The 13,247-nt window shown below is 34.8% G+C and overlaps 1 protein-coding gene across 4 annotated transcripts in view; it reads right to left on the reverse strand.

Moving 5' to 3' along the window:
• ZMYM2 (zinc finger MYM-type containing 2) overlaps positions 1-13,247 on the reverse strand; it is a 106,997-nt gene that overhangs the window by 17,487 nt on the left and 76,263 nt on the right. For all 4 annotated transcript variants that reach the window (XM_025875213.2, XM_073894801.1, XM_025875212.2 and 1 more), the window contains 7 exons: positions 10,279-10,408; positions 9,220-9,335; positions 8,065-8,236; positions 6,460-6,585; positions 5,641-5,735; positions 4,013-4,181; positions 3,632-3,783 (listed from right to left, as the gene is read on the reverse strand). In XM_025875213.2, the coding sequence (XP_025730998.1) occupies positions 3,632-3,783; positions 4,013-4,181; positions 5,641-5,735; positions 6,460-6,585; positions 8,065-8,236; positions 9,220-9,335; positions 10,279-10,408 (960 nt within the window). The remainder of the gene's footprint in view (positions 1-3,631; positions 3,784-4,012; positions 4,182-5,640; positions 5,736-6,459; positions 6,586-8,064; positions 8,237-9,219; positions 9,336-10,278; positions 10,409-13,247) is intronic.

A 13,247-nucleotide genomic window follows, 5' to 3' on the forward strand; every position in this document is an offset into this window, starting at 1 on the left:
AAAAAAAAAAAAAAAAAAAGAATAGGAGAACCCAGAAATGGACCCTCAACTGTTAAAAAGACAATCTCTTCAACAAATGGTATTGGGAAAACTGGACGGCCACATGCAGAATAATGAAACTGGACAACTTTCTTACACCACACAAAAAATGAATTCAAAATAGATAAAAATGCTAAATGTGAGACAGGAACCCATCAAAATCGTAGAGGACAACACAAGCAGCAACGTTTCTGATGTTGGCTGTAAGAACTTATTACACACATCTCAGAAGCAAGGGAAACAAAAGCAAAAATGAACTATTGGGACTTCATCAAGATAAAATGCTCTGCACAGCAAAAGAAACAATCAACAAAACGAAAAGGCAACCCACAGAATGGGAGAATATATTTGCTAATGACATATCAGATAAAGGGCTAGTATCCAAAATCTATAAAGAACTTATCAAACTCGGGTGGGCTCAGATGGTTAAGCATCTGCCTTCGGCTCAGGTCATGATCTCAGGGTCCTGGGATCGAGTCTCACATCGGGCTCCTGGCTTAGCAGGGAGCCTGCTTCTCCCTCTGCCTGCCACTCCCCCTGCTTGTACTCTCCTTCTCTCTCTCTCTCTCTCTCTGGCAAATAAATAAATAAAATCTTTAAAAACAAAAAAAACTTATGAAACTCAACAACCAAAGAACAAATAATCCAGTCAAGAAATGGGCAGAAGACATGAACAGACATTTTTCCAAAGAAGACATACAAATGGCTGACAGACACATGAAAAAATTCTCATCACTCATCACCAGGGAAACACAAATCAAAACCACAATGAGATACCACCTCACACCTATCAGAATGGCTAAAATGAACAACTCAGAAACAACAGATGTTGGCAAGGATGTGAAGAAAGGGGAACCCTCTTACACTGTTGGTGGGAAAGCAAACTGGTACAGCCACTCTGGAAAACAGTATGGAGTATCCTCAAAAAGTTAAAAATAGAACTACCCTACAACCCAGCAATTACACTACCAGGTATTTATCCAAAGGATATAAAAATAGGGGCACCTAGGTGGCTCAGTCGTTAAAGCGTCTGCCTTCGGCTCAGGTCATGATCCCAGGGTCCTGGGATCGAGCCCCACATTGGACTCCCTGCTCGGTGGGAAGCCTGCTTCTCCCTCTCCCACTCCCCCTGCTTGTGTTCCCTCTCTCACTCTGTCAAATAAATAAATAAAAATCTTAAAAAAAAAAAAAGGATAAAAAAAATAGTGACTCAAAGGGGCACATGCACCTCAATTACTTATAGCTGCACTACCCACAATAGCAAAATATGGATAAAGAAGATGTGGTGTATATATACAATGGAATACTACTCAGTCATCAAAAAGAATGAAATCTTGCCATCTGCAACAATGTGGATGGAACTAGAGCGTTTTACGTTAAGTGAAATAAGTCGGAGAAAAACAAATACTGTATGATTTCACTCAAATGTAGAATTTAAGAAACAAAGCAGATGAACATAGGGGAAGGGAAGGAAAAATAAGATCAAAACAGACGAGGCAAACCATAAGAGACTCTTAAATATAGGGAACAAACTGAGGGTTGCTGGAGGGAAGGTACATGGAGGTATGGGGTAACTGGGTGATGGGCATTAAGGAGGAGACTGTCTTCTTTGATGCAATGAGCACTGGATGTTATATTCAACTGATGAATCACTAAATTCTATTCCTGAAACTAATAATACACTACATGTGAACTAACTTGAATTTTCAAAAAGTCTTAAGAAAAAAAAACACTAATAAGATCCTAGAACTCAATCTCTTTCCTTCCTGCTGAGTTAATTTGGCAGAACCCTAGTGTGCTCTTCAACATTTTTACAAATGATTGATCTAGACAATAGAACTATTTCTAAGATGATGACATAAACATTTTTTTTAAAAAAAAGGACTGTTCCACCATCTTAAGTAAGTACACACAGTAAAAAGCAATGGAATACTGGATAGATAGGTCTACTGTGTACTAGTCATTGACAATTACACAGGTCAATGAGTGCCTACCATATGGACAGCATGGTACAAGACACAAAGAGTAAGACCCAGCTCCTATTTGCTCTGAAGAGGATTTATATGTAATAAATAACTTATTCTGATGCTTGAGATGCTTTCACCTACACCTGGCACCTGCTATTTCTACTCTTTTTTATTACTAGGTATAATAAAAAGGGGGGAAACATACATAGGTCTATAAAACCTGAGTTAGAACCACTGAGTCCAGATATATTTTAGAATTCTTAATTTTTTTGATTCTACAGAGGAAATACAGGGCATGTATATACTTAAATAATATTCCTAGAACGGTCTAAGGAAGTACCCTGTATTTGTTTAGAAACATTAACAATCCTTTAGTGAATTATATAGTTAATATTCTATGGATAATCAACAAAGTGTAATAAATAGTAACTTGACAACTTACTATCAAATTAGTTTTTGTGAAAACCTAAAGAGTAAAATCTCTAGTTTTCAGGGGTTTGGGGATTTGGAATGGTGGACCTATTATCGCCAACTAAACATGAGGCTCAAGGTACATATAAATCTATCAAAATATAAAAAAAGTAAAATCTACTATGTATTTTTTAGGTTGTTACTGTAAAATATGTGATGGCCTTTGAACATACAGTAATTTATAGACATGTGTTATTTCCCCACTACCACTTATATAATCTTAGGCAAATTTCTATCCTAAAGATAGTATAAATAAAAATTAAGACAATTCTAATTTTCTGAGTAATTTATTTCAGTTTCTACCACCTGTTAGCAGCATAACACTAAATTCTGGGCCTATAAACAAAGCTCTACATAAAAAGATCTCCTTCTCTCATTTACCACAGCTAAAAATACATAGGATGTAAAGCAAGATCCTAGGCTCAAACCCGAACAATTTGTTCAGAATTACAAGTTGATCTTTATGTTTATTATGGAAAATAGACTCACTCATTACTCACAGATATGTGGTTTAAGTTTATCTAAAAACCCAAAGAATGATCTCCTTTTATAAGATGATTCCAAAGAATTAAAAAGTAAATACCCTATTTAAGAACTTAGAAACATGAGAAGTGTACAACTGAAACAGACCGACTATTTGCAAAGAAACCCATTTTTCTATTTACATGTATATCAGCATGGATCTATATATTCATATATAGATCATGCCTCAGAATGTTCCTTTATTTATTTGCAATTGTAAAGAGGAAATGAAGCCATCCTGATTATCATATACATGGTAACAAATATACAGCTTTGTTAGGTCTGTTACAAAAGATGCTTGAGTTTCAAGTCGCCTGACCCTAACTCCATTTTTCACATAAATTCTTTTTGGTTATGGTACAATAGTTTTGAAGAACTTGAGGATTTTTAGGAACATACCTCATTATAACAGAAAAACCTATATACAAAGTAGCTAAGAAAATCCTTTTTAACATCCTAGTATTTTCAAATAGAGTAAATTATTTTTTGTCTTCGCAAGCAAAGAAATCATTATGTTCCATAAAGCTGCCGCCCTTAATATTCCTGAAACATTAACATTTTTCTTTTCCAAAACTACTACAATAACCTTTCTTATTAACATTATATTCAAACATAGCCATCAAATTACTAACCTCCTGTATTCCAAGGCAAAGATAATAGATGCTGTCAGGTGCATAACTCTCTCCATTTGGCCGTCGGATCTCATTGACAAAATGGGCTAATCCATAGTTAAGCTCAGCTGTGGTATGAGAGAGCAGATCCTCTTTTAACTTTACTGATTTAGCTAAAAAGAAAGAAAAAATTAGGAATTGTTATTATTTACTCTTACGATTAAGAAACTTTCTGAAATTGATTTATACTATATAAGAATTTTAAAGTAAAACGAAAGTCATATTTAAATGTTCTTAAAATACTGTCAGCTACATTTATGTTTTTTTTAAAGTAAAGGTAGTTAGTAACAAAAATCATGATTTGAAATACAATGCAAGAAGAAACAAAATCAGAACACTTACGAGATTTTAGCTCATCTAATACCAGAAGATCTTCATCAAGTTGCCTAGTTTTGACCCAGTGTTTCCATGCATTTACACCATACGTATATTTGAAAGGAAAGGTGCATTCTGAATTGTCAGAACTATCATCATGAGACTGGTATCCTGATACAGCTTTTCTCTTGGCTCCCTATTAGTAAAACACCATTGTAAAATCTTTTAAAAAAGCCTAAATTGTTTCTTGACTTTATGTAAGTCATCTCTCAACAAATGTAAATCAAAAGAGAAATATATACGCTTAGCACTGATTGGTATTCCAGAATCTGAGAATAGTTACTTGAAATAAATCTCCAGGAATGCCATATTTCTACATAAACCATTTTGTATAACAAAATCATTTTAACTTCTGCTGTGACAGTCACTGATAAGAAAATAATTAAATATAAGACAATTAATAATCTGAAAAGGATTCTAAATATTAATGTAAGAGAGAAACTGAACTTCCGTAATTCCAATTTATGGGGAATGACCACTCAGCTCCTTTCACTGTCATGATGGCATTATTTGCTGTATAAAAGTTTTAAATTTTGATGTAGTACACCTAATTCACCTATTTTTTCCTGCTATTTCTTGTACTTTTGGTGTTATATCGAAGAACTATGCCTAACCCAAGGTAATAAAGATTTAGGCCTGTTTTAAGAGTTTCATAATTTTAGTTCTTATATTTAGGTCTGTTACTCATTTTTGAGTTAATTTTTATATGGTGTCAAACAGGAGTCCAACTTCATCCCACTGCAGGTACTAACTCCTTTTTTAGTTTTTTTCTTTCTTTCTTTGTGGGGAAATTTGTGAAAGTCATCCTTTTTTCTTTTGATCTTGCTTTATATTGCAAATCAGAAATATATAAAGTTGTTGATAAAGTATTTTTAAAAATTATAACTGTTAATACATGTAGATTTGATCTACCTGAACAATTAAACTGTTCAGCATGTATTTGCATGTGCTGACACACTTAAAAAAGATCAGATATTATAAACTGTGTTATCTCAACCTCACAGATTAGTCTCATCAGAAATAATAGTAGAAAAACAGATCCCTAGAAAACAGTCTCAATTCTTGTGAAAGAATTGTTTACTTTTTTAGCAACAATGTCAACCTTTTGTCAGGATAAAATTATGAAGGAAAATTAAATGGCAATAATATTCAACTCAGGGCACCTGGGTGGCTCAGTTGGTTGGGTGGCTGGCTTCAGCCCAGGTCATGATCCCAGGGTCCTGGGATCGAGTCCCGCATCGGGCTCCCTGCTCAGCGGAGGGCCTGCTTCTCCCTCTCTCTCTCTGCCTTTCCCTCTACCTACTTGTGCTCTCTATCTCTCTGTCAAATAAATAAATAAAATCTTTTTTAAATAAATAAATAAATGGCAATAATATTCAACTCTTCTCTAAAGTTACAAGTAAATCTAGACATTTTTATTAGTTAGAAATGAAGTAATAAAGACTTTAACTCTTAAAGCCTTTTTAAATCTAGGGGAAAAAAGTCTTCCCATGGTCTCAGGCACAACTGTGGATCACTATATCCTTGCTCCACACCTAAAGAGATACTGCTACACAGAGATCGTAGTTAAATGCAAAAATACTATTAATTTATACCTTTTTTTTAGATCGAGGTCTAGGCTGTTCCTCATATTCTTCTCCAAAAACAGGTGGTAATAAAAATTCATTTTCCATATCAAGCTCCTCAGCAGCTGGCAATCAAATGAGAAGAACTTTTATTTCCAAATATAACAGCACAAGTTTATATTACATAAACAAAGCCAACAAAGAACTAATCACAGAATATAACCAAGCACCTGTATATGAGGATAACCTATGCTATGGGTGAAAGTGAAAAGAAAATGGTCTATGAGTTCTGATAAACCCTATTCAGACTCTTAAATAAAACACATGTATAATAAATAACAACATGAAACTTTCATGGAAATGTATAATATCAGAAAAACTATTATAACCTGAAATTCAATTCTAAGATCTAAATGATCTCAGTACAAATCTGTTTCAACATATCAAATCTTTCTCAAAATAAAATACTTTACATTCTATTGGGCAGGTTTATTAGCCATCAATAGATTACGAAAATAATGAAAACTAGAACACATTTCCTTTACAACGAAATACCTAAAAATAATTTTTCCTTTTGAAGGTGAACTTAATTTTAAAAAGGTCTTATGAAAAATAGTCAATATTTTATTTAATTTTTTAAAAAAGAAACAATCACTTCTTTATCCTTTATTCTATCAACAAAGTTTTCTATAATGAATTACTTTGAGAAATTAACCATTGAGTTTTGTTTGGGTAAAAAAAAAAAGATAAATATAAACAGTAAAGGCAAGAACACGAACATTAAATGATTAATGATCATAACTAAATTCCATAACTGTACTTCACACTTAAAGAATAAAATAAGAGTACCTCTGGGGAAATCTATTTCGATATCCAAATCTGGTTCATATGGTACATCAGGCATATTGGACTGTGTCTCTGGGTCAGAGTTCTTCAAGAGATCTGAACCAATTATGTCTGTTTCAATAACTACACCTGTAATCAATTTATAAGATCATTAGAAATCAAAATAGAAGACCTGAACAGTACCTATATTTAATCTGGCAAAGGAAGTCATTTAATTGTAAATATAAAACAAGAATAAATACTTATATTAATATGTCACAAAAGGAAAAGGTATATAATCTTGAAATGTAAACTATTATAAATTTTATAATTGTTAGATAATCATGAGTACACAGAAACTTAATCCTTTAAGTTTCTGACTGCCCCTTTTCAAAAAGTTAATAGGCATGCTTTGATAGTAAACCAACTCTGGTATGCAGAGTATTTCTAAAAGCAATCTCTTGTCAAAAATAAACTAATGAGGGTGGATAACTGCAATTTTCAATACTCTTTTTGAATTGTGACCTAGGTTTTCTACATCATTCAATTACAACTGCTTTCTAATGTTTTGATCAGTTGCCTTCAAACATTTTTATATTGCAACCCACAGTAAGATACACATTTTATCCATTTCAAGGTGGTGATAGGAGACAGAAAGACAAACACAGACACACACACAGGAAACAAAGGTTTCACAAAACAGTATGTTTTTGATGAGATTCACACTAACGTTTTCCCATTCACTTCATTAAAAAACAAATAAACAAAACTACTGGTTGCAACCCACTAAGTTAATTTGTAATAAAGTCCTCCACAAAAACTGTCACATTATGAAATACATAAAATTTTTAGTCTTTCTATTGTACTCTAGGGTAATGGGAATTAGGCAGCTCATGGTTGAAACAGGTCTCTGGGTGGTACCAGAGGAGTAAGGGTAGGAATAAATACTCTTAAGAGAATCATGTACAACATACTTATGCTATGCCATTTGGCAAACACTGCCCTAACAGAAGTTAGGATAAACCCTGGTTTAGATAATGCAAATTATTTTATTAAGTATAGCCAACAAAACAAAACTGGGGATAACCATTACAAAATAAGAGTTTGGATCACTATTAAAGCCAACAAGTTATTTTTGTGTCGAGCTAGTACATTAAAACAGAAATAATTCTGAGTTGATTTTACAAGTCAAATCCTATTACATTTAAAACAGGGACTATACAAACTGTACAAAGTCCTGCTTAAAACTGGGCATGGGGGGACGCCTGGGTGGCTCAGTCGGTTAAGTGTCTGCCTTCGGCTCAGGTCATGATCCCAGGGTCCTGGGATCGAGTCCCACATCGGGCTCCTTGGTGAACAAAGAGCCTGCTTCTCCTTCTGCCTACCTCTGTCTCTCTCTCTCTGATAAATAAATAAAATCTTAAAAATATATATATATTAAAACTGGGCATGGCATAAGAGAGCAAGTGGCTAGAGTATGGATCTCTTAATACAAAAACACATTTTTGTTGCAATGCTCACCCCACTCCTATTTCAAGGTGAAACATAATGATATGTCCTGCAACATACTATATTTTACTGAAAACCAATGATACACTTATTCACAAAGTGAAATATAGTGCAACTCACTGTTGATGTTGGCAGCTTCTGTTTTCCCCTCATCTTCAGTTATCATATCTGTCATTGTAAGCAGCTCTGTATCAAGAGAATCTGAAGAAACTTTGCTCTTTAGTTCCTCGACTGCTGCAGGGATCTTCTCACTGCTATCCAATGAGGCAGGCAGAAAAACAGGAACCGGCACCTAATTAACCAAAATATTTACTGTTAGGCTTACTCAACATTAGAAGATAATTTTCCGGGGGTTGCCTGGCTGGTACAATCAGTGGAGTGTGCAACTCTTGATCTTTGGATTGTTAAGTTGGAGCACTACATTGGGTGTGGAGATTTCTTAAAAATAAAAATCTTAAAAAAAAAAGAAAGAAAGAAAGAAAGAAAGGAGGGGGGCACGCCTGGGTGGCTCAGTCAGTTAAGCTTCTGCCTTTGGCTTAGGTCATGATCCCAGGGTCCTGAGATCGAGCCCCACATCGGGCTCTCTGCTCAGCAGGAAGCCTGCTTCTCCCTCTCCTGCCCTTCCTTGTGCTCTCTCTAATAAATAAATAAAGATAATTTCCCAAATTAAAAATTATTCTAACACATGATCTTCTTTATAATACCACACTGCATAAAAGCTTTGGAAAAAACACATACCAAAACTAAGATGTCAACTGTAACAAGGAAAGCTCAGAGTATAAGCAGCTACTTTTTGAAATGAAAATTAAAGAAAAATAATTTTTGAGATACCTCTGTCCCCCGGGGACTATGATAGCCAAGCCCTGGCATACTGTCTTTACTGCAAGTGATTTAGGACAAAATAATGTAATCATAATTCATATGAAATTCTATTCTGTGTTTAAGTTTTAAAACTTATAACTTCACAAATATTTTTCTCTAAAATGAACTCAAATATAAAACACCATATATATATATATATATATATATATATATATATGCATATATATGCATAAAGCAGACACAGACATTTGCTAAACTTCACCTTTAAGGATGAACATTTACTTGATTAAACACAAAACAAACACTGACAGATTCAACCAAACCTAAGTTAACTGAAGGCACAGACTCAACCCTGTTCTACTAGCTTCACTACATTGTTCTCCCACCTAATGCCTGATAAACTTCAAAATGAAAACCAAAAAAACAAAACAAAAAACTTAAAATCCGACTTACAGGAACAGGAACCGTAGTAGGAACAGGAATATTCTGACTGTACATGTGCATTGGTACTGGGATATACACAGGCACAGGGATAGGCACTGGAACATATTCTGTCTTCCAATTATCATCTAAAAACACAAAATGTGTTTAAGGAGCAATGTTAAGTAACATTTACACAGTTACTCAATGTTAAAATAATTTGGTAACAAAGAAAAATTTAAGGGCCTCATTTCCCTTTTAAAAGAAATTCTTGGGGGTGCCTGGGTGGCTCAGTTAAGCATCTGCCTTTGGCTCAGGTCATGATGCCGGGATCCTGGGATCCTGGGATCTGGGATCGAGCCCCAAGTCAGGATCCCTGCTCAGCGGGGAGCCTGCTTCTCCCTCTCCCTCTGCTGCTCCCCCTGCTGTGCTCTCTCTCTCAAATAAATAAATAAAATCTTAAAAAAAGAAAGAAAAGAAAAGAAATTCCCTATTTACACAAAATTAGGTAAGGTAAAAACAAAACTAAATACAGTAACTGTTTTAGTAAAGAGAGAAAAATAGAATTTAGGCCTTTTTTTTTAAAACAAAGAAAATATCCCTTAAAAACATTATATAGTTCCATATATCCTATCAGATTCCCCTCACATTCCCTGCAAAAAGATTTATCTAATCAAACAATTAGAATACATTTAAATCTCATAAAAATATGTAATTGAATGATATCATCTCATTCTGACAAGGAAACAGAATTGTTAACATTACAGGTCACATTTACAGAGATGATTTTCTCAGAAGGATTACTGTAACTTTAGTGAATCTTAGCCCCAAGGAAATTTTTGATACAGCATTTTTTCACCTGTGACATAATTTATATTCTGAGCCTGTAACAGACTGATTTTCATTAATTATTTTAAACAAAATGCTGTATTCTCAAGGTAATGTCTAAATGTAGATAAGCAAAATCAACAGAAAATGACAAAGTGACCAAAACAAATACATTCCATAGCCTATTATTTGAGAAAAGCATGAATTTCAGTAAGTGAGGTATTAAGTACAGGGAAGTATGTAAGTCAAATTTTCCTAAGTTACCTGTCTGACAAGATTTGGTCTGCATGTGAGGTTTACAATAAGTAGCTTTCGTCATTGTTAAAGGTTTGCAAAGAACGGCTTTGTTCTTCATCTCTTTGTTAGGTGTTGGAGAAGGGGGTGGTGCTGAACCCTACAGAGGAAGCAAAGAGCAACATTTTATTTTTGCCTCTAATTTTTATTACTTCCTGGTGTTAATGAATATCTGGTTTCTAGATCATGTGGAGGGAACACACAAAAGTTTAAGAATATAACCAAATTGTTATTATTACTATGTTTACCATAGTCTTAATCTGAAAGGATCAATGTGAATCTGTCCTAACTACTGACAAAGCAGGAAAAATCATTCATTCTACAGAAGAACTGTGTGACCTCAATGGATATTTTTTAAAAAACATAAAAAGACAATTTTTACTTTTAGGTAAAAAACACAAGATTGTTAGCCTGAATTCTGAAAATAATTAGCCTCTTTTAAATTTATTTGAGAAAGATTCTTAGTTATTATGGCCATCTGATACATACTAGTTCCCTCTACTGGATAAAGAGCTTATATATGTTACTAAATTTTAAAAGATTAAAAAAAAATGATGAAAAGAATTACCATAAATATTATCAAACTTCAAAGTATTTTTTATATCCCAGCAATTGCAATTTCAGAAACCTGTCCTAGACAACAGTCTCTCAGATGTTTTTACCATGTTCACTGTAGCATTATTTGCAATTGAGAACTCCCCGCCCCTCCTGGGCAAAACATACACACACACACACTCTCTCTCTCTCTCTCTCTAAAATAAGCTAAAGATCTGTCCAGAAGGGACTAAACATAGGTGCTCTCCATATACTGATACAGGAAAAAAAGGTAGAGAATACAGAATATTTGAGGTACTTAACTTCTAGACAGTCACCATGAATACTTAAGTAGTGAATACAGAACCGTAACTCCAAAAGGAAATACAATGTTAGGTTCCTACAAGCCTTTGGTCACAATATTTTCATCAACAGATCAAGACATAACAGTGTTTCTCTTGAAACACACTTGATTTCATATATATTTCTTACAAATAATTATACTCAGTGTTTCTTTATAACATATTATGATTACAGCATTTTGTGTACTGTAGTATACTATGATTATTAACACTTTCACTCAGATATGTACACTCCTGCACAGTACACAGATACAGTACACATATACTATATGGTACTCATACTCAGTCCTGTTAACACATACTGTATATTGTACACTAATGTAAATAAAGTCCTGGAAAAAAAACCAAAGAGTAAACATTGAACATTTTATAAAAATATTAACATCTTACTCTTAGTGGACATGCAGGATGTACAATGGGGCAGTGCACTGTGTGGTTAAACCTCTCAACCTTTGGCGTGCCCATAAAAACCAAGGGAAAGGTTGATGGCAATTATTCTGCAGAAGAGGAAGAAGTCGGTGACTTGGTGAGGGAAGAAGAGGGTGACATCTGGCAGTTCTACCTCAAGAGTTTGGCTCTTGTAATTTCTTGACAATGTCAGCACTTTTCCCTCCCAAACTGGCTTCAAAAAAAGAAGTCAGCCTGTCTGCTTGGCTTTTCACCTCAAATCTTTTAAAGCATCTTTACATAAGGGGCAACCACAGTGGTGCTTAAATTTCAGCTTTGTTCAGCATAGGGTCATATTCTTCCATGTCACTGACAATTCTTCTGAAGGCAGAATTCCATTCCAATGTTTTGGCCATTCTTAGGAGTCTTGGGCTGACTTTCATCACTGAATCTGGTGCCTTGTTTTGCCATCTTGCCAAGGTCTTCATTGGTGGGCTCTACTGCCTTCTCTACCAAACTTCCTCCATATCTTCCTGCACGTTCCCAAAGCTTTCTTCACTTACTTGGTGCAATACACATTACGTTTTTAACACTTTTTTTTTTTTTCTGTGACACCTTCAAAAACTTTGAAATTTTTCACACAGTCTGGTCAAACATTTTCCCAATTATTCATGGTAGCCTGCTTGATGCCGTCCTAAGCTGTGCCAACATAATAATGCTGCGTATGGTAACTAACTTCCAATAATCTATCAGGGTGGTTTCCTTGTTGGTGTTGAGAGCTTCGAAAGCTTTCTCATGAAGTAGGTCTTGAAACTTTAATTATGCCCTAATTGAGGGGCTGGATGAGAGAGATAGTGTTTGGGGGCATGAAAGGAACTACACTGAGACAGGCAGTTTTGAGTTCTTCAAGGCAATGGAAATCATCCAGTAATAAAACCTCAAAAAACCTCAAATGCAAGGTTTTCATTCTAGAGACAATGTTCAACTTCTAGGATGAAGCAGTTGGGAGAACCAATCCCAGAATATTTTAGATACCATTCATGCTTTTTTTTGTTCCACCTCTAATGGACTGGCATATAGTTCAGTTTTTTCCCTGGATTTTTCATGGATTTTGGGCTCTATGCACCAAGGGGGGGTTGAAGTTATCCTTGGCACTGGCACACAACAGCAAGGTTGCATGGTTTCTAAACGATTTAAAGTCAGGGGCTTTGGAGACCACTTGTATCATATACATTCATTTGCCACTGACCTTGTGAAAGCAAGCCAATCCCATCAGTTTTGAAAATCTGTTTAACTGTATATCCCTTCTTCCTGTGTTAACACTTGGCTGGTATTCTTCCAAAGCATCCTGGTCCTGATCTGCAGAAACCACCTTGCATGCAAGTTTAACATTTTTCATACCATTTTGCTTGAAATGTGTGAGCTAGGCAGCAGCAGGCAAGAAGGGTTTAACATTTTCCTGAGCCTGCGTAACATGCTGTATGTAAGCTGAAAACCTCACAACAATGTTGTTTCACTTTTTTTTTTTAATTAGTCCTAAGTCCATGAATCCATAAATATAATCACTCTTCCTTCTTTTCCATAGCTTCACCATGTACTGTAGATTTTACTTCAGTACTCTGGGTTACCTCATCTGCAGACTGGTGAATTTCTTAT

Source organism: Callorhinus ursinus, unplaced genomic scaffold (genome assembly GCF_003265705.2).
Source record: "Callorhinus ursinus isolate GAN/ISIS: 27379988/994484 unplaced genomic scaffold, GSC_fseal_2.0 scaffold7, whole genome shotgun sequence".
Classification (NCBI taxonomy): Eukaryota; Metazoa; Chordata; class Mammalia; order Carnivora; family Otariidae; genus Callorhinus; species Callorhinus ursinus.